This window comes from Mustela erminea, chromosome 3 (genome assembly GCF_009829155.1).
Source record: "Mustela erminea isolate mMusErm1 chromosome 3, mMusErm1.Pri, whole genome shotgun sequence".
Taxonomy (NCBI): domain Eukaryota; kingdom Metazoa; phylum Chordata; class Mammalia; order Carnivora; family Mustelidae; genus Mustela; species Mustela erminea.
Genome location: NC_045616.1, coordinates 97,018,805 through 97,046,566, shown reverse-complemented (window position 1 = coordinate 97,046,566; position 27,762 = coordinate 97,018,805). Strand labels below are relative to the sequence as shown.

At 36.3% G+C, this 27,762-nt stretch overlaps 1 protein-coding gene across 1 annotated transcript in view; it reads left to right on the top strand.

Moving 5' to 3' along the window:
- The window catches only part of SLC27A6 (solute carrier family 27 member 6), a 65,908-nt gene extending 40,243 nt beyond the window's left edge, over positions 1-25,665 (top strand). The window contains exons 5-10 of the mRNA XM_032336835.1: positions 7,441-7,635; positions 14,638-14,728; positions 17,941-18,139; positions 19,175-19,272; positions 20,820-20,950; positions 25,236-25,665. Of these exons, the coding sequence (XP_032192726.1) occupies positions 7,441-7,635; positions 14,638-14,728; positions 17,941-18,139; positions 19,175-19,272; positions 20,820-20,950; positions 25,236-25,412 (891 nt within the window). The 3' untranslated portion in view covers positions 25,413-25,665. The remainder of the gene's footprint in view (positions 1-7,440; positions 7,636-14,637; positions 14,729-17,940; positions 18,140-19,174; positions 19,273-20,819; positions 20,951-25,235) is intronic.
- The last annotated feature ends 2,097 nt before the right edge of the window (positions 25,666-27,762 follow it).

The following is a 27,762-nucleotide window of genomic DNA, read 5'->3' as shown; positions in this document are numbered from 1 at the left end:
CTCCACCCTGCCCCCCCACCATTCCTTTCCTGCTACAGTAGAAGAAATTTTGCTATTTTATGCCTTTTATTTTTTTTCTGACAATGTGTTTGCATTTAGTGTTACTTGGTACCCATTCTGTAATACCCAGCTGGCTTGCTGCCTTTTTTTTTTTTTTCCAATATATTGATATTGGAGTATCTGTGAAGGCAGCAAACTGTTGGAATATAGTTATTCTTACCCTGTGGGATGTGTTGGTGTGACACATGTGCATGTGTGATTATCAGTGGGTTTTAGAAAAAAAAAAAAGGTCTTAAGTAGAATCAAGATGGAAGGGTCATAAGCCCTATCATATGCGGTTATGAATTTCCAGTGATCCTTTAGTAATTAGACCATACTTCTGTTTTGCACATTAAGCAGCTAGTTACCCGAGGCAGATAGTTTCTGAAGGCAGAAATGGTTTGCCCCTTTGTTTTCACTGTTAATTCATATTGCTTTTCGGTGTCTCTGTCTGTCAACAAACATGCTTTGTTTCTGAGAAATCAAGGTTGATATAAAATTACCTGTATGTAAGCAGAACCTTCAGACTTGCACTTTTCATAGGCATATGAAGAGCATTTAGCTTGGCTGTGTTTTCGATTTTCTGGGTAGGATTAAGCCCGTGCTCTGGAAGAAAAGGACTTTGTTTCTAGGAGTGCATTGTTAGAGGCCTGTGCATTTCAGCAAATGAGTATGTGAATGTATGGCTCAGGAGGAGGAAGCTGTAGTTCAAGCACTGCCTGGCATCTGGCAGCTGGAAAACGGCTCCTCCTCTGAGAACGCTTTGACAAAACAGGAGCCTTGGTCCACTGGGTGTGAGTCTTGTCCTGGTACGGACATGGTCTGTCCACATTGGTTTGGGTGGATGATACTGAAAGGCAAAGGGACACTGCTCTACTGAAACCCGGGACTGTGGCATCTCTATTAAAAGGTGTGACTCATCCAGCAGATTCTCTTTTAAATTTCAAATGGGAGCTTAAATGTCTGGAGATAAAAATGAGTACTTTCTGTGTATTGTAAAATGGCTTACTCTGTGTGTGTATGTGTGTGTGCACACTCATGCAAGTCTATAAATATTTAAGCACTGACTATTGAATTATAAACTCATGTTTTGATTGCTTTCTATTCCTAAAATCATGAGGGAAATACTTGGGAAAATAGAACATGGGCTTTGCAGGGTTTTGAGCTGTTTTTTCCTCTCCTCCCTTTCTTTCCTTCCTTCCCTCTCTGTCTCCCTTTCTTTCTCTGATTTGCCTTCCCTCTCTTTCTTTCTTCCTTCCACAAGTATGTTGTGAACATCTTTTATGCACCAGGTACTGTCCTAGGCAATGGAGCACCACAGAGGAGAGAACAGGCTACAGCCCCTGCCCACATAGCACTTTCATTTTAATGTGTTCGAATTCTGTGTCTTATTTATGCCTGTGACCTTGGACCTGAACTTCATATCCCAATGTGCAAAATGGGGACGATGCGTCTTATTTTCTAGGGTTGTCATGGTGATTAAAATGAGAAAGTACAGTAACCTGAACATGGGGGCTCAAACATATCTACTCCTTTTTCTCCTGCTGTTGGGCTGCAAACATGTCTTTTGTTCCTGTCCCGCACCCTGTGGATTTCTGCGTTTGTCTCCTTTTTCTGTGTGTTTCTATCTCACTTATTTTTGCTTGTTTGCTTCTCTGTTTGCTTGTATCTCTGTGTCTCAGTGTACAACTGTGTGTCTCTGTGTGTGCGCCTTTCTTTCTTCAAGAATGTCTCTATCTAGTTTATCTTTTTTTTTTTTTTTTAAAACTCTCTCTCACACCCTCTGTGTGTGTGTGGTGGGGGAAGAGTGAGACAGAGAGAGAGAGGGAGTGTGTGTGGTGGGGGGATAGAGAATAAAAGAGAGCAAGATCAAGCAAGAAAGAGCAAGCATCCATCCCTGTGTTTGCACTTTTGTCTCTTCATCTTACTTAGTGCGTGGGTTTCTCTACGTCTCTGTGAATGTCTCTCACGTTGCATCTCTATCTGAATTGGCCTTAAATGAGACATATCATTATGTGAAATTTTAAAAGTTACACTTTTCTCACAAATTTAATTCTAGATGAATATAATTGTTAAATGTAAAGAAGAAGATAGTCTGTTGAGTTTTTTTTTTTTTAATGTTGGATGGGAAAGGAGATTTTTAATCACAAAGTAAGTAAAAATATTAACCAAAGAAAAGAATAATATATTTAATTGTAAAAAAGATTATTCCACGTGTTCTTACCAAATTAACATTTTAAATTAAAAGAATTCTTAGTTCATACATTGAAGAAGTATAATGTAAATAAGATGTCCTTTCTATACAATAGTTTTGGTAGGGTGGCCAGTTAGCTCAGTTGGTTAGAGCGTGGTGCTAATATACAATAGTTTTGGCAACAAAATCATAAAAATTGATAACTATTATGTTCTTGGAGGGATCTATCTGAATGAGCTGCAAAGATTTATAGACTGGATGTTCACTCAGGTTTCTTTATATAGGTGAATATTGGAAAACAAGGTAGTTATCCAAAAATAGGTCATAGTACATAAATTGTACACATGAAAAATCCTGTTTTTGACACTTAAGAGCCAATACCTTAGGATAATGTTCAGAATATAATATTAATAAAGAAGGATATGTAGCTCGAATGCAGTATGATTATAACTTTTCATTACATACATGGTTATATGAAAATAATGTTGGTGTAGTAAGATTACAGATTTTTTAATTCCTTTTAAAACTTTCCCATGCTTTCCAAATTTTCTATGATGTGCATGCATTTCAAAATCAGAAGAAATATACCTTCTCTTTTTTTCCTGTAACAGTAAAAAATGAATCAGTTCATCTTTTCTCATACCCCTCAAAGCATGATCTTCTGGGTTTGTTTCAGAAGTGAAGACCAGTGGTGCCTGGGTGGCTTGGTCAGTTAAGGGTCTGAGTCTGCATTTAGGCTCAATTTGTGATCTCAGATCCTGGGATGGATCCACCAGTGGAATTGTGCTCAGGAGGGACTCTCAGGATTCTTGCCCTTCCCCTGACCACATGCGCGCTCTCTCTCTCTCTCTCTCTCTCTCTCAAGTAAATAAATTTAAAAAGTAAAATAAAAGGGAAGACCATAAAATAAAGATATCTTTGAAGTTACATAAGTGAAAAAAAAAAGAGTTACGTAAGTGGATTTGATGTTTTTAGACAAAAGCCTTACCCTAGTATTGATAATACAATTTTCTCTATCAGTCCAATCATTTTTGGATGAATATTTAGCCTCATTTAGTAAGCTTGTCTGGCTGTAGCACACACAGGTTAAAGTCTGTGGAATTTGGTTTATAAACACCTTCTTACTATTTTCTGGAGTGCGCAACACATTTTATAAGTAATGATATTTGCTGAGACTCATCTCTGACCTGGAAAGCATCCAAGAGCTATACTACACAAAAGATTGTTCTCTGTTCAAGCAGAATAAACCCTAAGATTAGCAGCACTACTGTCTTGTACAGAAAAATGATAGCAGAAAATCCAAGAACAAAATCCATGGCAGGTTGGCCATATCCAACATGCCCATGGGAGGTGGGAATCAGTACACAGCTGCTCCTCTGTCTTGAAAGGAGCTGCTTGTATCTTGAGTGAGTTTTTTTTCTCTGTCTGCAGAATGTTTACCTTCAACCCTTGATGCGGGGCGAAGGAAATCAGCAGCTTGGACTCTTATTTTCAATATATCCACATTCTTGCTTGCTTCCTAGTTTATTCTTTTAATTTAATTTTTATTTTATCAAATAAGGAATTCTATAGTTTAAAAAAACAAGTAGTACTCTCAAAATAAAGGTAACCCCTTGCTGTCAATACTTGATCTCTAGAAGTAAACCCCCTTCATTATTTTAACATATTTCTGGTTGTTATCTAGTCATATATTTCTCAATAAAATATGTATGTTACTAATTTTTTGATTTTTTAGTTTTAATTGTCATCTACCTGGCTTTCTCCTCACATATTCTTATAGATTGTTTCTTCTTCCTCTTTGGCACCAATATAATTACCCTGATAATCAGGTTTTTAAAAGTTATTATAAAGAAATTATAATATGTACATTTTATTCATAGCTGAGGCATATCATGTAATTAAAAGATCATTACCATTTTATTTTTTCAACTTTTCATTTCTAATAATTGCTTCTTAGAAAACTTGGCTTTATAAACACCCAATGAATTAGGATCTAAATGAGTTAGTATTGAAATACTCTCAAACTCTCCATTGCAGCTGAAATTTCTCATTATGATTTAATAGCACTTGGAGTATTTTTTAAGTAATTCTGTTTATTTTTTTTTCCTTTTTAAATAAAGATTATTTATTTATTTATTTATTTGACAGAGAGAGAGAGAGAGATCACAAGTAGGCAGAGTGGCAGGCAGAGAGAGAGGAAGGGAAGCAGGCTCCCTGCTGAGCAGAGAGCCCGATGTGGGGCTCGATCCCAGGACCCCGGGATCATGACCTGAGCCAAAGGCAGAGGCTTAACCCACTGAGCCACCCAGGCACCCCTATTTTTTTTTCTTTAAAAAAAAAAGATTTTATTTATTTATTTGAGAGAGAGAGAGTGAAAGTGAGAGAGAGCATGAGAGGGGAGTTCAGAGGGAGAAGCGGACTCCCCATGGAGCTGGGAGCTTGAAGCGGGACTTGGTCCCCGGACTCTGGGATCATGACCTGAGCCAAAGGCAGTTGCTTAACCAACTGAGCCACCAGGCACCCTTGTTTATTTTTTTTCTTGAAGACCATCCCCCTGGATAGCTTCAAGAATCAGCCATTGTCCCACCAAATGTGAACAGTATTCTGATTTCTGTCACTACAGATTAGTTTTGCTCTGAGATCAGAGCAGAAGAGTTTAATGATCTCACCATTTAGTATTCATACTTTTCTGTAACACTACTGTCTTCAGTAGATTCCTCAACCCCAGACTGGTGACTGTCTGGATGGACTTCTCCAGAAAGTTAGTCTCTGGTATCTGTATAACACACACGTAGTGAGGGCAGACACCCAGATAAATTGTCTATGTTGGAATATCTAAGGGTGCAGGGACTACTTAGACATTTTCAACCAAGCCTTCTACCTTCCTCATTCTTTTTGCTGTTTCCGTAACACCTCAGAGCATGTTTTGTGTTTCCACCTGCAGGCCTTTATGCCAGCCCTTTCCACTGAGTTAATAGATTAAAACCTTTCTTTTAAGACTGAGAAGGAACTGAGATAAAGAATGTGCTCAGTTGTGGGTTTTCTTTTTTTTAATCATTTTTTAATATTTCTATTCAGCGTAACAGTATTCATTGTTTTTGCACCACACCCAGTGCTCCATGCAATCCGTGCCCTCTCCAATACCCACCACCTGGTTCCCCCAACCTCCCACCCCCTGCCCCTTCAAAACCCTCAGATTGTTTTTCAGAGTCCATAGTCTCTCATGGTTCACCTCCCCTTGTTCACCTCAGTTGTGTATTTTTAATTATAAGTGTCAGGGATATTGATTTTTATTGTTGCTGATGTATTATTATTTCTTGTTAATTTTATAATTATTTTTGGCAAGGATGGGAGTCACTCGGGCAATCATGGATTTATCATAACTATACTTATAGTATCTTCTTACTCTAATTCATACTATATTCTTACTCAGTTTTTTTGGTAAATATAATAGACATTTAACATTATGTAAGTCTTAGGTGTATAAGATAATGAGTCGATATTTGTGTATATTGCAAAATGATCACCAAAATTAACCTAATTAATGTCTAATATCACACATAGCTATAAATTTCTTTTTCTTGTGGAGAAAATTTTAAGATTTACTCTTAGCAACTTTCAAATATTCAGCCCAGTATTTTTAACTGTACTCACCTTGCTATATATAATATTCTCATGACTGACTTATTTTATATCTGGAATTTTGTACCTTCTGATCTCCTTTACCCATTTCACCCTCACCCCACTCCTTGACCCTGTTGTCTATATCAGTGAGCTTTACATTGGGGATTATTTTGAGTTTTGTTTTTGCTTTTGTTTTTAGATTTCACATATACATGAAATCATATGGTCTTTGTCTTTGTCTGATTTATTTCATTAAGCATAACACCCTCAAGGTCCATCTGTGCTGTTGCAAATGGCAGTATTTCCCTTTTCTTGGCTTAGTAATATCCCACTCTGTGTGTGTGTGTGTGTGTGTGTGTGTGTGTGTGTGTGTGTTTGTGTGTGTGTACTACAAATTCTTTGTCCATTCATATGTTAGTGGGCATTTGAGTTGCTTCTGTGTCCTGGGTACTAACTTATGCTGCAGTGAACATGGCGGGGGTGGGGGCAAATATCTTTTCCACTTATCCTTCACATAAGTGCCCAGAAGTGAAATTGCTGGATCGCATGGGAGTTTTATTTTTAATTTTTGGAGGAACCTCTCTCCTGTTTTCCACAGTGGCTGTACCAATACACATTCCCACCCACAGAGCACAAGGGTTCCCTTTCCTCTGTCCTTGCCAACACTTGTTATTTCTTGTCTTCTTTTTAAAATAGCCATTCTAACAGGTGTGAGTCTCTCATTTTTGATCAGTGTATAATTCACATTAACATAGTGCCTGCTGAATGTAGAGTAAAATATAGTTCTGTTTCTCTTTCAATTCTTAAGTATCAGTCAGAAGAAAAAATGTGAGAATATTGCATATTTAAAAATATTATTTATAATTGCCAGGTCATAGGGCCTGGTGATGGGTAGTAAGGAAGGCATGTATTGCATGGAGCATTGGGTATTATACATAATGAATCTTAGAGCACTACATCAAAAACTAATGTACTTATGGTGACTAACATAACACAATGAAAAATAATAATATTTATAAGCAGTTGACATAATATTTGCAAGTCAAATATTATAGGGATTAGATGATATCAGTGTATCGTTCATCCTATGCTAGGCCCTGGGTTTACTATATACGGCAGGATGAGAGAGGTATTCTCATTTTTACAGGTGAATAAATGGAGAATTGCAATGGTATTCAACCTTTTAGTTCAAAGTTATATAGACAATAAGTAGTAGAGCTAAGAGTACAAACTCAAGTATATTTTTTATAATTTTTTAAAAAGTAATGCTTTTTTCCCTGAAATATGCTTTCTTCCTTACCTGATCTCTACCAAAATAAGGCTTTTGTAATCTGGAAGGTAAAGATCTTTTACCAGGTATGGAGTAATAAAAGCTATATTATTCTAGGCCAGTGTTAGTTTCATTAGCTATTGTACATGGTTCAGCAACAGTTAAACGTGATTTTTTTTTTTTTTTACTTCCCTTTCATTATTGCATATATGCAAACTTACTTCTGGATATTTGCCAATAAAATCATAGTAATGAAAGAAAGAATGGAGAACTGGAAATAATAAATTACAAGTAAAATCTTTTCTTCTAACAGAGAGAAGGTGAAAAAGATCATCAAGTGCGTTTGGCAGTTGGAAATGGTGTACGGAGTGATGTATGGAGGGAATTTTTAGACAGATTTGGAAATATTAAGATGTGTGAGCTTTATGGAGCTACTGAAGGAAACATTAGTTTCATGAATTACACTGGAAAAATAGGATCCGTTGGGAGAACAAACTTCTTTCACAAAGTAAGTACAGTATTTTCCTTCCATAAATATAATGAGGTCAGTTTACCTCTCTTCTAGACTTCCTGTTTATAAATTACGGTAAATACAATCACCTTTCCTTTTTCTTTTCTTTTTTAAGTTGAGAACGTCTATAAAGTCATAGCTTCTAGGTGAACCATAGGTTATAAAAACCTCAACTGTCTCCCAGGTTTTCCTGTATAATGTGGGGATAATGATACCCAAGTGTTTTTTGTTCTGTCTTCAAAGTTAATAAGATAATATATAAAAAACAAGCAAAGTTTCTGATACATGTCAATTTGACTCTTTCCATTTTTCCTGAGTTTTTTCAATCCAGTGTTTCTGCTTACACTTCATTTTTATATCACATAAAAATTATGTATAGGTTTCTGAGGCTCCTGGGTGGCTCAGTGGGTTAAGCCTCTGCCTTCAGCTCAGGTCATGATCCTGGGGTCCTGGGATCGAGCCCCGAATCGGGCTCTCTGCTCAGCAGGGAGCCTGCTTTCCCTCCTTCTCTGCCTGCCTCTCTGCCTGCTTGTGATTGCTCTCTCTCTGTCAAATAATAAATAAATTAAATCTTTTAAAAAAATTATGTATAAGTTTCTGATAAACCAAGATACCACTAAAATCTTAAAAGCAACCCCAAAAAAATCACTTACGTAAGAGTAAAAGACTTCTAGCTAATTTTCAGTAGCAACCATGGAAGCCAAAAGAACAATGTCTTGACCTGCTTTGGAGAAAGTAATTGTCAACATAAAGCTTACACTGAACAATAATTTTTAAAGAATAAAAGTGAAATTAAAGAAAATAGTTTCTAAATTTATATAGCACAATGTTTATAAACTCAAGTGGAAATAAACAACTCCAGAATCATAGTAGGATATTGTATTATAGCTCTTTCAGTATTTGTTAGAACAAACAAACAAAAAAAACCTTCAATGTTATAGAATATGCAGTAACAATTTACTTGAACTAACAGACATTTATAGGATACTGCATCTAAAAATTGCAGAATATCCTTTCTTTTCAAGCACTTATGAAACATTCACAAAGATTACTGGGTCACTTAGGGAATTTCAGCAAACTTCAGAGGATTAAATGTGACTTATGTTCTCTGACAGCAGTTTAATTAAGGTAGAAATAAATCTTTTAAATGACAGGTAGGTCATCTATATATTGGGTTATAGAATATCTGTAAGTTTCTATGAGTGGACAAAAAATCATTATTGAAATTGAAAAATAATTTGAGATGGGGCGCCTGGGTGGTACAATCAGTTGATTCTTGATTTTGGCTTCAGTCATGATCTCAGGTTGTGGGATGGATCCCATGCTTAGGCTCCACACTTAGCAGAAAGTCTACTGGTGCTTGTCCCTCTCTCTCCCCTTCTGTTCCTCCCACTGCTCAGGCTCTTGTCTGTGCTATCTCTCTGTCTCAAGTGAATAAATAAAAATAAATCTAAAAAAAATAATGGGAGCTGAATCAAAATTAAAATGTTATATTTCAAAACATTGGACCTACGTAAGAGTGGTTTAAAATTTGTGAGCTAAATATCCATTTCTGGGGGTTAATTAAAAAGCAACTGAAATAAACTAAAAAAAAAATAAAAATAAGGAACTAATCAAAAACAAAAATTAAAGAAACACAAAATAAACATTTAGTGAGAAGTATCAGAAGAGAGAGACATATACTTTTTTTTTTTTTTGGCATTCTTATTGTTTATGTTTATTTAAAAAAAATCAGTCATTTTCCTACTTGGCTCAGAATCAGAATGTTTCATCATAGTTCAGGTTTAGGATTCCTCTAAAGTGATCTAGAAACAAAGACAGTAATACCACATTCTTCCAACTTCAATACCGAAGTATATACAACACTCATCAGGAGCTGAAACACTTTCATGACCAGACAATGAACAACTACAGAATGTCCTGGTGGGTTACAGTCCCGAAGGTGGTGAGAAGACCTACTCTCGGACACCAGTGGTTTGGCTGAAAGAGTCTCTCATGTCCAGTAAAAACTGAGTTTTGAGAGAAAGTAAAGAAATAAGGTCAAAGCTGGTATAAATTTATCTCGTGTTTGGAACCTAGAGAAGGCGCAAACTACTTTTATGATAGACTCTTTGGGATTTTGAGGGTCTTATTGACCTCTCAGAAATGCTGCTGCATTCTGAAAATTAATTTGGGGAAAGTAAGTGCTGATATTTATTGAGTTTTTCAGTCCTTACAGTTAATTTTCTCAATTCATTGCACTGGTTCCATTAAGAATTTCATATTCACATTTAAGCTTCTTAGTGAAGCTGAGTCATTCCCTAGTAGTCATCCAACAAGAGTACGTGAAGAAGATTTGTATTTTACATTACTGACTTGACCTCATTATAATTTTATAACATCTTAAATTCCCTGACTGTAATACTGTCAATAAAGCAAGAAGTCATTGTCCCCAATTTATTTGGAAAACTTCTGATTTTCAACCTAATTTTTTTTTTCAGTTTGGAAATGAAAAAGAATTATAGCTGGTATCTTATGAATTCAGTTATACCTTTTCTCATTATTATTGTAGTATACATATATTATTGTTTTGTTACATACCAAGTCACCAGAAAAATTTGGACCAATAACTTTCATAATCATGTGGAGAGATCTGATAAGTCCATCTCTCAAAAACTTAAAACCTAATGGAAGCTTCCCCCTACTGTTTCACAGACAAATCAACATCTAAACAGAGGTAGGCTGTTAATAAAAAAGGGAAAAGATGAGGCATCAACACAAAGTTCCTGCATCCCACATGTCCTTCCTGTGTGCCATACTTACCATTTAAATTATATAGCCGAAGGGAATGTGTGCCATATAAGCCCCCAGAGCAAACACTAAAAAATTTTGTGACTGCATTTGAGAGACAAACCCAACTCACAGTTATAGACTGGCTTCTCCTTTTCTACACCTAGGGATGATATAATTGGGAGAGAACAAACATGAAATCCCTAGAAGAAATAAAACTTGAAAAAAGAAAAGAAAAGGGACGCCTGGGTGGCTCAGTTGGTTAAGCAGCTGCCTTCGGCTCAGGTCATGATCCCAGCGTCCTGGGATCAAGTCCCACATTGGGCTCCTTGCTCAGCAGGGAGCCTGCTTCTCCCTCTGCCTCTGCCTGCCATTCTGTCTGCCTGTGCTTGCTCTCTCCCTCTCTCTCTCTCTGATAAATAAATAAAATCTTAAAAAAAAAAAAAAGAAGTCTTAATAAAAGCTGACAAAAAAATACAAATACACAGCAAAATGATAAGCCCTATAAAATGACCAGGGAATATTTAGTAAAATAATTTCCCATAGATTAAAAAATTACAATAATATTCTTTTTAAAAATAAAAGCTCAGGAGCGCCTGGGTGGCTCAGTCATTAAGCGTCTGCCTTGGGCTCAGGTCTTAATTGTAGGGTCCTAGAATGGAGCCCAAAGCCCCTCTTTAGGCTCCTTGCTCAGTGGGAGCCTGCTTCTCCGTCTCCCTCTGCTGCTCCCCCTGCTTGTGTTTCCTCTCTGTCTGTCAATTAAGTAAATAAAGTGTTTAAAAATAAATAAAATAAAAGCTCAGTGGGACACCTGGGTGGATCAGTCCCTTAAGCCTCTGCCTCCAGCTCAGGTCATACTCTCAGGGTCCTGGGATCGAGTCCCACATCAGGCTCCCTGCTCAGGGAGCGCCTGCTTCTCCCTCTGCCTGTTGCTCCCTCTGCTTGTGCTCTCCCTCTCTCTTTCCCTGACAAATAAATAAATAAAATATTTTAAAAAGAAATAAGAGCTCAAAAGATATGACAGTACAAGGGAAATATAAATTAACAAAAGGAGTTGAAAAGTAGACACACTCAGTTCAAAGGAGAAAAATAAAAGGGTCTAAGAATGAAAGTATTGCAGAGATGAACACCACATTACAGGCTCTAAACATTGTTAGGGAGCTAGATGGTTGCGATTAAGGAGTCACACAAACACAATAAAAAGAATAAACAAATAAGAATATAAAATAAATGAGAAAGATTGATTTAGAAAACATATACAATCATCTGACATCCACTAACTGGTGTTTCTGCAAGAAAAAAAAAGATCAAAAAGAAAAAAATTTATTTGAAACCTAATAGAGGAAAACTTCCTTAAAGACTTCAATCTTTAGCAAAAGAGCACACTATGTTCTAGGGGGGAAAAAGTACAGAATGACCATCAGAAAAATATATACTGGTAAAATTACTGAACATAAAGAACCATAAGGAGAAGACAAATGTTGTACAAAGTGTAGGGTGAAGATGGGAATCATCTCAGGCATCTCTTAAAACAAGAACTAAACACTCAAAGCCAGGAAAAATAAAAAAGTAAGGAAGGTATTCACCTAAGAATTTTACTTCTGACTGAGTTGTTCTTTGAGTAAAAAGGCAACAAAGAGATGTTCTCAAAATTTTAAGAATTCAGAGAATACAATGCGCCTATATGTATAAAAACATCATACATCTTTATAAAATTCACTCAGTGGAAAATATCCAGTCAACCTGAAGAGAAAGCAGATTTTAGAAATGAAGAAATCGCCTTCAGTTAAAAGGTTTGATTGAATCCATTTAAATACAGAAGATTGAAGAGCTCCAAATTATTTTATAGATGGGATGGCAGTATAAATCCTGAAAATATAAAAATACAGCACTAACTATGATGGGAATTGGGTGGGAGGAGAGAAGGAAATACAGGTACTGATTTTCTCATCTTCCCATATTTATGTAAATACATAAAAGGATTCAATAAAAAGATACCTTCAAATGTCTGTAAACTTATTTATTATCTTAAAAGTAGGCAATTTTTATGGACCAGGAAATTTAACCAGCAGTGCAATAATCTCCATGAGACCATCGTCACTTCTCACAGCACTTGCCAGTTTTGAAGACCCGACAACCCACTTGGGGTTCGATGATTTGCTGAGTACTCAAAATTTACCAAAAGCTGTTACACTTGTCATTATTATTATTACATCTAAAGGAAATGGATTAAAATCAGATGGAGGGAGAAGCAATAGGGCAGAATCAAAAGGGCACCAAATGCAAGGCTTTTAGGGGTCCTTTCATGTGCAGTCAGGATGGCATTACTCTCCTGGAACTGACGTGTGACCATGTACACAGAGTATTATTGCCAGCTAGGGATGCTCACCAGCCTTGGTGTCTGCAGTCTTCTTTGCAGCTCCATCATTTAACTCTATTTGGTTTCTTGTGAGGCTGACCTCTTTCCTGAATCCCTCAGAAGGTCAAGCTGGGAGACCCAAAGTCCCCATCCCACATCATGTTATTCATGTGGCTCAGAGACACTCAGTCTGAACCATACTGTCACTATGTGGATGCCAAAAGCCCTTAGGCTAACACATAGAGTCCTGTTGACCATAACATTGCAAGGCATAGAGAGAATCTCCCAGAAGCTGAGAGTAAAAGCCAGACCCCTGGTTAAACTGGGGTTAAGGTTAAATTCTTGATGCCACAGGGACTGATTTCTCTCTTTCTAAAAAAACACATAATTTAACTTCGGTTCCATTTTCTTTGGTTAAATTCAAGGGAATTAAATTAATTGCTTAAAATGGTGTGGTATCATTTTTATAGATTATTTTATTACTCAGTTTCCTACCTTTCTTCCTATCAATTTAAACATACTTGTAATGATGCTTGTCAAATGCATTCCTTATATAGTCTTAATAGTTTTTTTTAAGATTTCATTTATTTATTTGACAGAGAGAGACACAGCGAGAGAGGGAACACAAGCAGGGGGAGTGGGAGAGGGAGAAGCAGGCCTCTTCCCACGGAGCAGGGAGCCCGACTGAGGGCTTGATCCCAGGACCCCGGGATCATGACCTGAGCTGGAGGCAGATACCCAATGACTGAGCTACCCAGGCACCCCATTAATTTTATTCATCTTTTCCCACTTATTTGCTCTATATTTATTCACTTTGTTCCTCCTCCTCTTTGTCTTTCTCTCTTCTATGTGTTCTTCCTTATTATTTTTTCTATATTTTTAGATGACTGTTTTCTAGTTCACCTTAATAAGATAGCTTGTTTAATTGACTGGCAAAACCTCAGTTTTCTTATATATAAAAGGAAGGGGTGGGGTTGAACCAATCTGCAATTTTTCCTCCCAGAATGACCTCTTAGTGTATAGGTGGACATGACAGGAGCAGGATAGCTGGAAATATTTGGGGACAAGGAGAGATGTCCAACTAGCTTGTTTCCCAACTTGATGAGCATGTTCTAACAAATTTGCTATCTCACAGCACAGAAGTACTGAGTGTTAGTTTAGGGAAATAAAGGTGAAAGGCTTGGGGAAAAGTTCAAAGTCAAATAAGCATCTGATCCCTTTTTTAAGGGATTATAATTTTAAAACAGATAACAAAATTCTTGTCTTTGTGTAGTTGAAACTTTGGTTTTATTAAAACTTTCAGGGGATTTTTAAAAATTTTATTTATTTATTTATTTGAGAAAGAGAGAGCATGAACAGAGGGACAGAGGGAGAGGAGAGAGAGAATCCCAAGCATGTGGGGCTGGATCTCAAGACCCTGAGATAACATGACCTGAGCTGAAACCAAAATTCAGATGCTTAACCAGTTTAGCCACCCAGGTGCCCCAGAAGGGATATTTTTGAATGACTGAAAAAAAAAAAAAGAAAGCAGGAAGTGTTCCTTTTAGCTAGAGTTAGTAGAGTATGTGACTGAGCACCGGGATATTTGATACTGCTCATTCAAGAATAAAATTGTTTTGCTAAGGTAATGTGCAACATAAAATGAAATGTAAGTAAATGCCATCATATAAGTGCTCTTTACTAATGCCTTCAGTTTTGATTTCCAAGTATGTATTTAATTTTTATCAGGAAAGTTTACTTTTTTTTCGTAAATGTGCATTCTAATTCTTTATTTCAGTTGCCTGAACATAAACTCTGCCACCAGTAGATGTCACTGCACAAATAAATATTTCTTTATTGTTTTTGTTGTTTGTTGAATTTTATTTTTGCAGCTTCTTTTCAGTTATGACTTGCTAAAGTATGATTTTCAGAAAGATGAACCCATTAGAAATGAACAGGGCTGGTGTATTCGTGTGAAGAAAGGTAAGATTCTTGCATTTGACCATGTCTTTTCAGGCAAAAGTTTCTGAATTTCTATTTAATTACTACTGAATTTAGAGAAGAAAGAATAGCCATTATGGATATGTGATGAGATTTATTTGGAATTTCAGTGCAGGTAGAATAGTTTCATTATTAGGTATTAGGGATCCCAATTGGGCCACTCAGATGGTCAGTTACTAAAATCTAAAATGGATTATTACTAGGATCCCTTTTCCCTGATCCACTCTTCTAGTTATAACAGTAGTGCTAATGTCCTCTATCACCAAGTTAAATGTATAAAAGAATGCCTTAGTTATCACTCTAGGTATAGTGGAAAGTCAGGCAGGCTTACATTTATATTTGGGCTCTCATCCTTAGAAAATATACAACTTTGGGCAGGCCACTCGAGCTGAGACTCATTTTCTTCATATGTAGAGTTGACAATATTTATTTTGTGAGGTTCTTGTTGACCATTAAATGAGGTGATGTATGCAGAGTCCCTCAGAGAGCCTGGCATGTGGTTTGCTACCTACCTGCTGCTTTTCTCCATCTCACTCCCCTCCTCCACCAAGGTATAGTTTCTGATAATTTTTGGTTAGACAATTAACTTGCTGCTGCATATGATCAGTCTAGTGATTTCAATGTAGATATGTGCACTTGGAATTGTTTAGAGATTCAGGCTGGCTAAATCAGGCCAAAATTACTTTTTACTTTTTTCAGAATATGCTTAGGCTACATTTCAAAGATGAATTCATTTAAATCTTAACTTCAAATGTGGAGATAAAGGTTGCAAACCTGGCTTGTTTATGTGTTTTGGTAGCTGGAAGCTTGGAAAGAATATAAGCCTTGTCTATTAAAAAACAAATCGCCCTGTCCTCTAAATTTCAAACCTAAAAGCATTTATCAAATATCTTCCCCTAATTCAGATCTGTAAGCTGTGTCCAAGAGAAAAGCCAATTATAAAAAGATTGTAAAGGACTTTGTTTATTCACACCTTTCTAGTGTATTTTATTTTGTTTTGTTTATTTAAGATTTTATTTTTTTTTTTAAGGAATCTATGCGCCCGACATGGTGCTCAAACTCACAACCCCAAGATCAAGAGTTTCATGCTCTACTGACTAAGCCAGCCATGCACTCCCAGTGTGTTTTATTTATTGGATTTAGGACAGTATCAACATTGGAACTTGAGTTTCAGAACTGCTTGTACAAACTCAGGGTTTCTTAAAAAAGCAGATTGTCCCTGGGCACCTGCATGGCTCAGTCGGTTAAGCGGCCGACTGGATTTTGGCTTAGGTCATGATCTCAGGATCCTGGGATTGAGCCCTGTTTGGGCTCTTCACTTAGTGGGAGTCTGCTTGAGGATTCGCTCTCACCCTCATCATCTACTCCTCCCCTGACTTGTGCTTGCACTCTTTCTCTCTCTCTCTAAAATAAGTAAATAAATCTGTAAATCTTAAAAAAAAAAAAAAAAAAGTGGATTGTCCCGAAACATTTGCTTTAGTGTTCTGTGATTCTCATTATAAATTACTCAATATTTTTTCCATTAATGATACTGTATCTTGCATACATTTGCCTGGAATAGGTAGATGAAGAATACTATGATGTTTTTAAGCATTTGCAATAATTAATTTGTCAGGGAAGAAACTGTCAACCTGTGTCTCAAGAAAAACAAAGAATATAAATTTTAAGGGGAACAGGAGAGGCTTGGAAATTTCTGCAATAGAGGGAATGTAACTGAAGGAATATGTGTTGGAGGACAGGCTTTGGAGTCAGATGAACTTGGTTTATAAAAACCAAGGGCAAAAACCAGGGGCACACCGGTGCCTCAGTCAGTTAAGCATCTGAGTCTTTATCTCAGCATGGAGCCTGAGGCTTTGAAACAACAAAAACAAAGCCCGTCTCCCACATTTGGTAACTGTATGACATTGGGCAAATTACTATATCTTTCTTGGTTTCTTTACTGTAAAATGAAGATGATTTGAGGGCTTGTGTTACAGGTTTGTGATGAGAATCAGATAAATACGGTGCTCAGAATAGTGACTGGTTCCCAGAAAGCACTCAGGAAGTGTAACAATGGTGATGACGATGATGATGAAGGTGTCCATGATGACAGTGACAATGAGGGGCCTCTGCAGTAGCCAACCAGACTTGGCTTGACCAATGGCATATGTGCCTGTGGAAGCCAGGATGTCCAGCAGGAGTGGGAGCAATGAACATTGAATAATGTTAAAATGACATAATTGGTTTACAATGTTCTGGAATTAACCCCATCTGAGTAGTCATGTGGACTTTGCCTCTGTTTACAGGGGGGCAAATCATGTCAACAATGGCCTTAGGATGTCCTGGGACAGTGATTGCTGCTCCCCTTTGTCTTCCACACTTCTTGTAGAAGTAGATTTTTATCTTGCAGCTTACTGGGCAAAATCCTGATTAATTTGAGTAAATCTGATTGAAAATTTGTTTCAGTTAATGTGTCTACATATAAAGAATACTAATAACTTTCATGCCTCATCTCTTGCCCATTGAGGATTTCCACATAACTTCCTATAAGAATAAAACATTTTCTTAAGCTTCTATTACCTTCTAGATCTGAGATAGTATTGAACAGAAACCTTGTTGCAAAATCAAGGACTTGAATTTGAGTTCTAGGTCCATTCCTTCCAACATTGTTGGACTTCAGTAACTTACTTGACCCTTCTGAGCCATGGCTCCTTCCTTGTGAAATAAGGATTTTAATTATCATTTTTAAAGGATTTCTGTGAAGAATAAATAGGATGACAGTTGCAAGGGACTCATGGGGCTTGCTGCATCGTAAAAGCCTGATAAATATTCCTACTATCATAATCTTACTAAAATTATTATTATGGTTATTTATATAGTTTCATTATTATCAGTGTTAAAATCTATGGAACTTGAATCTATGGATTGGTCTATCCACCCAGGATAGGATGTAAAATAAATTTAATGTGCCTTTGCCTGCATTTGCTTTCCTTTTTGCTAGTTTTTCCAAAGTGGTTTGTGTTGGTGGCAGTCTATGAAAGGGTGTGTTGGATGCAGGATGCAGGCACCCAGGGTAAATATCAAATATAATAAAAATCAAGTTCCGGGAAAGAATATCAACACTGGTTGTGTTGGTCAGATATAATCTAAGTACATGCATGATATGTGTAATAATAATTTTAATCAAGTCACCAAAAAGTGCCTTTCTCTCCCAGGAGAACCTGGGCTGCTCATTTGTAGAGTGAAAAAGAAGAATCCCTTCTTTGGTTATGCCGGGAGTAAGAAACACACAGAGAAGAAACTGCTTTGTGATGTTTTTAAGAAGGGAGATGTTTACTTTAACACAGGAGACTTAATGGTGCAAGATCAGGACAATTTCTTTTATTTCTGGGACCGTACTGGCGACACGTTCAGGTGCGAAATAGCATGGGTCATACTGCTTCTTCTGGAATTGTGAACCATGTCCAAGCAAGGCTCCGTGGAAAGATTGTAGACCACATGGTCTGTACCTTTGGGGCAGACAGAGCACTTTCAGCTCTGTAATGTCTCCCCATTTAAAAATTCAGTGGCCATCTGTTTCTAGATTAAAACCTAATTTAAGTGTTGATGTCAATTTTTATCATTATTTAAATGAATCATTTTGGTCCAAATCAGTGAGCTCCTTTTTTTAAGAATATAAAATAAGTAGACAGATGTGATGTTTAAATGGCAGAGTTGAAACGGAAACCAGTTTGGTCAATTCTGGTCTAATATTTGACTGAATGATAAAAACAATGAAACAGCAAAATTTTTCTTTCTTACATTTTCCTTCTTAATTCCTTAAGATTATTTTAGGCTTATTCAATGATTTTGCTTTACTACTCAATGACTATGGAATAATGAGGGACATACAAGAGACATTCAAAAAAATGTTTGAATGGATAAATGAATCATACTTCCTTACCTTCTCCTACAACTTACGGGCTTATTTTGTATAAAATCATTCTAATTGAATATACTCAATCCATAATTCATTTGCATTAAAGGATCCAAAGGGGTTAACCCCTAGAAATTAAAGGTCACTACCCTGAGAGACAACTGGAACTTTCCTTTCATTTTTCTGACTCTATCATTAGAGAAAGGCAATGTTCTGTCTTAATTGTAATTACAATTCAAAATAGAGAGGAATTATCATTCCTTTGTTTTTATGATATACTGTAGAAAAACATCTTATAGTAATCGATTTATGCCAATGAAACACAGATAAAGTAATTTTAATTAAAACAATGATTCTGCTTTTGTTGACTTCTCAGTGAAGTGCTTCCTTGGAAATGCCTTTCGTTTCAAAAACTGCCATTGTGTTTGGTTACTTGGAACTTGCCCAGAACCAAACACAAGGCACTGAAGCTAAAACTGGGTACCTGCTTCTTCAGACAGAGGTACATTCACTGCAACTTGATTTTCATTTAGGTGGAAAGGAGAAAACGTTGCCACCACAGAGGTTGCTGACGTTATTGGAATGTTGGATTTTATACAGGAGGCAAACGTCTATGGGGTAACGGTGCCAGGTACGAGTATATTTCAGGTTTGAAAGAATTCTCAAAATAGAATGTGTTGCTTTTCTTTACTTTTGTAACGATATTACTAATTCGACATTTCATTTTTTGATATATTAAATATCTTAGTCTTGTCTTGGCAAGTAATGCCCTAGACCAGGCTAACAAATGCCATGGTCACATCCAGTACCAACTTAATTTTAATGGATGTGTGTATTTTTAAGTAAAGCTTGAAAATTCTGGTCCATGACTCACTGCTTGAAAATAATTCCAGCTTTTCAATAGTCTGTTATTGTTCCTTTTATGACTAGAGTTTATGCATGCCACTAAATAGGAACACATGCTAGTTTAAATGTTTAGTAACACTGACTTGTGATTACATTGAATCTTTTTTTTTTTTTTTGAAGTTTTTATTTATCTGAGAGAGAGAGAGAGAGAGAGCGAGCATGCGTGAGTAGGGGGAGGGCAGAAGGAGAGGGAGAGCTAGAAACAGACTTGCTGCTGAGCAGGGAGCCCAGGATCATGACCTGAGGTAAAGGCGGCTGCTGAACCAGCTGAGCCACTGAGGAGCCCTAGTTAACCTTTTTATTTTTACTTTTTTTAAAGATTTTATTTTTATTTATTTGACAGAGATCACAAGTAGGCAGAGAGACAGGCTGAGGGGGAAGGCGGGGGTGGGGAAAGCAGGCTCCCCGCTGAGCAGAGAGCCTGATGCGGTGCTCCATCCCAGGACACCAGGATCATGAGCTGAGCCAAAGGCAGATGCTTAACACACTGAGCCACCCAGGTGCCCCTTAAGTTGAACCTTAATAAAAAATAATTTAAAAACTTGTTTGGCTTTATTTATCTTTGTAAATGTGCATATGAAGATTGTTTCATGATGGTGAAAATGACAAAGAAAAGTTACCAGAATGAAATGATAGGATAGCTGTTCTCCTTTGCTGTTTTGTTTTGTTTTGAAAAGTGTAAACAATGTCCAACTAATGTTTAGAGGTGCCCAGGACAATGGGATGGGAGTGTTTAAATGAGGAGCAGAGGAAGGGGATGTTTACTCTAATAGACCTTGGGTGTTGTCTATACTATTTCCCTGGAAAAACACATAGGTGGCATGATAAGCACTAAGTGATCTGTGGAATTCAAGACCAGTCTGGTTTTTAAATTTAAAAACAATGTTGCCTTTTAATTTTTGTATTGACTCTTAACATGGATATTTGTCTGGAATAAATTCACCATTAAATAAGTGTTTCCTCCCGGTATTTTATATTAATGGTGGTAGAATGCAAACTGGGGGTTATTTATGGTGTTTTCTATTCCATCTATTTCACTTGTGTAGTGTTGACAGTCAAGAATAGACTGTATCCTTTCCTGTTCCTGACTTATTTCTGGGACATCGATCATATGCTCGGGGAGGGATCCACTCATTTATACTATTGTTGCATTGTTACTGCTGTGATAGAATTAATGTCTCTATTTGCAATAATTAGTATGTGATTAAGAGAATCATTTTAAAAATCACCTAGTGCTTGTAAAATTAATGCTATTTCAAACTTTTTTCTCAGATTATGAAGGAAAAGCAGGAATGGCTTCTATTACTTTAAGACCAAATAAGTCTCTGGACTTGGAGAAGGTTTATGAACAAGTTGTAACATTCTTACCAGCTTATGCCTGCCCACAATTTTTAAGAATTCAGGTAACTCTACTGTTTGAATTTTAAGAATTCAGGTAATATTACTTAACTAAAGATTCAACTTAACTACAAGACCAGGATTCCAGGAGATGGTTTATTTACAAGATAATATTTTATCTTTTAGATAATATGTGCATTTGATTTATATTAGAAAACCTCAAGAATAATGCTTTTCATTAAAAGCATTGGGATGCTAATTTATGCCATATTTGAAGCCTAATTATAGAAGGGAACTTGATGAAATGCTAGGGTGTCTTTGTCTTTGTCTAAGTCTAATTATAGACTTGCTTTCTTCCTCTTCACTCAAGACCTCAGCAATGGTGCAAGCCCAAACTCCATTGTACACAAGCCTTGTGAAGACACTTTGTGCTCTGTGCCTAGAACTGTGTTCCACCAGGCTGACATCAAGGTGTCTGAGGATGTGTGCAGAACTGAAAGGCAATTGGCTTTAAGCAATTCTGCTTTTAATTTTTACCCTCATTCTGTCCAGCCTTCCTCTGGGACTCTATACTTTTAAGGAGTTCTCAGTTTATTTGTTTTGAGAGGTGGGCACTCTCTTGTTAGGTTGCTAGAATAAAATACAGTAAAAAGAAGAGTTTGCTCAGCCACTGGATGAATTTTCTCACTCATTTATTCAGCCATTCGTGTATTTAATACTGTGTCCCCAAAGCTAGTACTTATCTCTTAACATCCAATCACAAAACTTTTCTGGATACATTCATCGTATCACTCTTAGATCCCTAGCGAACAATCGATAGCAACATATTCATCTTCCAAGCATTCGCTTAGCATCTTCATGGCCCTGTCATGGCTTGGTCAAGGGGATGCATCATCTGAACTGTCATAAATATATATTTCATTTACATAATTTTTAAAATATTCATTTACATAATTTTAAGAGCTTTCATACGCATTGTCTCAGATTATTTTCATAATTATCGGTCCTCTGAATTGCCAAAGGTAAGCAGAAGTATGAAGCAGAATTGATACATTTTTGACTGAAATTTTTATTGAGATTATTGTAGTTATGCTATTGGAAGAAATAACACAGAGAAAGATCCTTAGTGTAGCAATTATTCAATTTCCTCCAGTGGTGTTATTTTTCAAAACTGTTATAACCTGGACATTGATGTTGATACAATCTACCCATCTTATTAAATTTTGTGCTTTACCTGTGTGTGTGTGTGTGTGTGTGTGTGTGCATGTGTATTAAGATCTATACACTCTTATCACCTGTATTGCTTCTTCACCAATGACTTCAGCCAAGATATGAACAATTCTGACACCAAAGGATGTCTCATGTTTCCCTTTTATAATCACATTCAGTTCTCTCTTGAATTTCCCCATACTACCTTACAAATAATATATTTTAATGGGGTAGACAGTTGGTAGTTTAAATAGTATCTTAAACACGTTTCCCCTAGGGCAACTTAAAATTCACTTTCATTAAGAAGAAGAAATATTTTGGCATAGAACTATTCTAGAAATCTAAGTCAGTCTTGCACAAACTTAGAAAATGCTTTAGCATCATTTAATACCTAAAGAAATAGAAATGTGACTGTTACATTTATTATAGTATTTGCTATAGTTAGTACAATGCATTGTACTTAGTTGGCAGTAACAATATTTATTTAACAAATGAATTATAATAAATTATCCTATATAAGCAGAACAAAACTTTAAATCACTTCTGACAAAGTAAATAAAAGAACTATCTTATCAAAATCAAAATCTTACCAAATTCCATTTAGCAAAAATTTTAAAAATGATTATTTTTGCTACTTAATTTACAAAAAAATTTTTTTTAAAGATTTATTTATTTTGGGGGTGGGTAGAGAAAGGGCAAATGGAGAGAGAGAATCCTCAGGGAGACTCCCCCTGGGCCCAGAGCCCTATGTGAGGCTCCCTCAAAGGATACTGAGATCATAACCTGAGCCAAAATCAAGAGTCAGACACTTGGATCACTGGGAGTTATAAGTAAACAAAGACTCTTGGAACACTACATCAAAAACTAATGATGTACTATATGGCAACTAATATAACATTAAAAAAAAAGAAAGAGACTTAACTGCCTGAGCCACCCAGGCACCCTAAATTTACAAAAGAAAAAAAAATTTAATGTGATATTACTTAGTATGGGTGGGATGAAATTAAATTAAATTGATCCTTTCATTCTGCTTGTGGAAACACAAACTGTTATAACCTCACTAGAAAACAAGTTGGTAAATATATAATTGGGCTCTTAGAATTTACATATATTTTGACTTAGTAATTTCATTTCCAGAAATGTATCCTTAAAAAGTAATCAAAGCTGAACAAATGTTATATATAAAGATGCTCTACAAAATGTTATTTATAGGAGTTAAAAATTTTGATATTCTTTATTAGCTAGAATAAGAATAATGTTAATTAAAATAGTATAATTAGGGGCGCCTGGGTGGCTCAGTGGGTTAAGCCGCTGCCTTCGGCTCAGGTCACGATCTCAGGGTCCTGGGATGGAGCCCCGCATCGGGCTCTCTGCTCAGCAGGGAGCCTGCTTCCTCCTCTGTCTCTGCCTGCCTCTCTGCGTACTTGTGATTTCTCTCTGTCAAATAAATAAATAAAATCTTTAAAAAAAAATAGTATAATTAGATGAGATCTTATTAAACCATTACCTAATGGTTTTTATTACCTAAATAAAATTAACCTTACCTGTAGAAATACACCCAGCATATTATGGAGCTGGGGTTTTTTGTTTGTTTATTTAGATTTTATTTATTTACATATTATAGAGAGAGGTGGGGAGAGAGCACAAAAGTGGAGTAGGAAGAAGGGCAGAGGGAGAGAAGCATCCCAAGCAGACTCTGCTGATTGTGGAGCTGATGGGGCCAGATGCCAGGACCCTGAGCCAAAATCAAAGAGTTTGAAGCTCAATCAACTGAGCTACCCAGGTGCCGCTAGAGCCGTGTGTGTGTGTGTGTAAGTGTGTGTGTGTGTAAGGCAGAATGTCAATTTTATACATACAGGGAGTTTTTAATTTTCTAAAAATGAGAAAAAGAGTATGTGTTTCCATACAGCCAGGTCTAATTCTGTGATGACCGTGTTGGGAAGAGGGTGGGATAGAAAGGCTGAGATCAGGGAAGGGGGTGCAGAGAGAACACGAGTCTTGCATTAGTCCAGAAGGATGAATAAAAATGGCCAGGTGACTCATAGAACCTTATAAGGACCTCGCTGTGTCATCTGACTCAAAGCAGGTTACTCCTCCATGCCTGAAGCTGTCACAGAGAGATACACTTTATCTCTTAAATCCCTTAAAACAGAGAGCTTCTTAAACTTTCTAGATTCATGGCATCTCTAGAGTCTCAGTATTTTCGTGGCATTTGGGATTCACCAAATACCTAAATTTTCTTTTTTTCAGTATTTAGGTCAAAAGAAATTCATTAAGTTTTTAGATCTAACAAATTAATTCCTCTTTGAAAATAATAGTGTATATAAATTGAAAGGCAAAAAATACTCTTATTTTTAGACAACCACAACTACCAGAGAGATGTAAATTGGGCATTGTACAACTCCTCAAACCTTGGAATTAGATTGGACTGCACAGGGAGAGCCCAATTCCTTGTCGCACATTGATTTGGAGCTGTACTTGCCTTTTATCACAGCAGCCACTGAAAACCCTGTTTCACAAAGATATGGCATCGTTGAAAAGAATGTGTCACAAACTAATATTGGAAGTATGAACTACCTTGAGCTAGTAGTTAGCAAGCAGTGACCAACAGGTATCACTGGGTTTACCTGGAAAATTTAAAATACACCTTAGAGACACTGGAATTTCACAGAAGTACCACAGAGCACCTCAGTGCACAGTTTGAGAACCCAAGATTTAGATCATCTTTTACTCCTGGTTTTTATAGTGTTTGGCCTTATGGAATGGAATGTTCTCTTTCAGAGGTTTTATCTTCTTGGTGTCTAATAGCATTTCCTGTACATGATGTTGTGTTCACAGTGAATTAAAGAGATAAGCCTGTGTATTTTAGATGCTTCTATAGTTGGTTATAATTTTTGACAATTTTCATAATTCTTCTATATTAAATAAAGTTCAGAGGTAAATCGAGCTAAAAATTCCACTGTTCTAGAGGGCATTTTTAAAAATTTCTGATGTTAAATTATGAGTAGTAAATAGAGAGATGGTCACAGAATATAAAAGTGTTACAATTAAATATTACAGTCTATCTTGTAATTGAATATTCTGTTTATAGATTTTAGATAATATTAAATGATTCCACTAATCCTGACAATTGCTTTGTAGGAGAAGATGGAAACAACAGGGACATTCAAACTACAGAAGTTTCAATTGATGGAAGAAGGATTTAGTCCATTGAAAATTTCTGACCCACTTTATTTCATGGATAACTTGAAAAAATCTTATGTTCCACTGACCAAAGAACTTTATAATCAAATAGTGTTAGGGAAGGTCAAACTTTAAGAATTTTTACACATGGGGTTTTCATATGTTTTCTGAGGAGAAGTGAGAGGAAAGTGTCTGATTCTTTAACATGATACAGGAGGAGGAAATGGATAGTAACTAACATATGCTGTGTTTTCTTAATATGCAACAACTTTTCTTCTAAGTAGGAACTTTCATTTGCCTTAGACCATAACAAACTTCAGTTGATTATTTGTTTTATCTATCTGGGGGTTCACTACATAACTAAATATTTGCTTCAGTCATAAAGATTCTAAATGTACTTTTTACTATTGAAAGTTTTTAGTTTTGAGTAAATGGTTAAATTTTGCTCAAATGTTTTATTCTTATGCACCCTGTCCTATAACTCAATAAAATCATCTTCATTAATATGTGTTTTGAGGTTCTTTTCTGATGTTTTAACTGTAAACTTCCAGTCCGAGAAAGCTGACTGACCTCATGCATACATTCCTGTCTCCCTTATTGAACTCACATTCTGATGATAGAAGAAATACAGAAGTGTTTTACAGCAAACCAAGAAAACCAGTAAGCCCAAAACATTTAGGAATTTTTGGAAGATACATAAACAAGATTAAATTAATGGTAAAATCCAACAGAGTTATAGAAACCACTGGTGATACAGAAAAAGAATGGATTGCAATAGAATGTAGGTATTGACACTAAGATCAGCGGCAGAAGAGACTTTGTGAGCAGGTTTGTGGTTATTAACAGAAATGCATTGCCAGGACAATATAAGACACACAATTGGACTTCTTCCGGTCTGGAAGCAACAACCTCCACGGTTTGCTTCAAGCTGGAACCACAAAAATTACTCTCTTGGTAAAGTGAGCTCGCTTCCACAGGAGAAGGTTGTGGAGCTAGGCTTAAATGGAGCGGAGCCCAACAGGAATCTCCTTTGCCAATAAACCTAGCTCCCTGTACAAGGAGAAGGAAAGTTAGCTTTGCCTCCTGTTAAAAAGCTTATTTGGGGGAAAGCCTGGGTGTCTCAGTGGTTAAGCATCTGCCTTTGGCTCAGGTCATGATGCCAGGGTCCTGGGATGGAGCTCTGCATCTGGTTCCCTCCACAGTGGGGAGTCTACTACTCCCTCTCCCCCGTTCATTCTCTGTCTCTCTCTCTCTCTATCTCACTTGCTCATCTCTCTCTCAAATAAGTAAACAAAACCTTAAAAAAAAAAAAGCTTATTTTGGTTGGAAGAGAAGTTGCAGAAACAGGGGTTCCTTTTTGTACTTACTAGGGAAACAAGAGTTATGAAATTAAAATATTTTTTAAATGTATAGGTTAAGCATAGTAGCATAGAAATAAAATGTAAAGCTTTAAGATTGAAAAAATGACAAGATGTAATCAACTTTGCAGAAATAAGAAATTTTTAAAGAGAAAAAAGTTCTTAAGTCAGAATGAATTAAGTAAGTCTAAGTGTATCCATTCTCCTGTTAAATATATGAGAATGGATGAACCGTCTTGATTAAAAACTATTAAGTGAATGAATACATTGGCACTTGATTTTTATATTGGTGATTTGGATTCTTTACCTTTCCCATTAAAAGTCTGTTCTGTCTTTACGTACATAGTTTTGATGTATGGGTGCTCTTTATTGCAATAAATCTGAATGAACATTTTACTACTAACTCATAACTTTTTAAATTGTTAGAGATGAGAAAATGATGGTGAATTTAGCATACATATCTTACTCCCTTACCTGTAACTTTCTTGTCAAATTCATTATAGTAAAAGGCAAAATATCATGAAAACAATAATCCACTAAAAGATGGGGGAATGGAGGGAACAAGAGAGACTGTCTTCAGTGGATAAAACATTGTCAGAAGTTACTGGAAAATAGGAAACACATGAGACCAGGATTTCAAAGGAACAATAGATGGATGGGGGAAAAAAGCCTCACACTTATACCATTGAAAAATGCTTCAAAGGCAAAAGAAACCTTGAAAACACATATAAACATTGAAAACACATATAAAAACGAAGATGGGCCCTCTGTGTAATTAATTACGGTAATTAATTATAGAAAACTGAGGTAATGAGTTTCTCTGCCTTTCTCTTGATATAGAAAATTTCCATCAGTGCACAAAATAACATGACATAAAAGAAATAGAAAATAAGATCCCATGAGATTCCAAACTTCTTTAAGACAAAAGACACTAAGGATTAAAGTTTTTAAAGAGCTAGAAACTAAGAAAATGTCTAGAAACCTGGGGAAGGTAGTTGCCCACATTTATTATATATTAAGAACATTTGCACAAAAAAGGGGGGGAGGCAAAAGGAAGAGAAGATGAATTCTCTTCCAAAGGAGAAAGAATATGAAAAAGATGGAACCCCTACCAAGTCCAAGTTTAC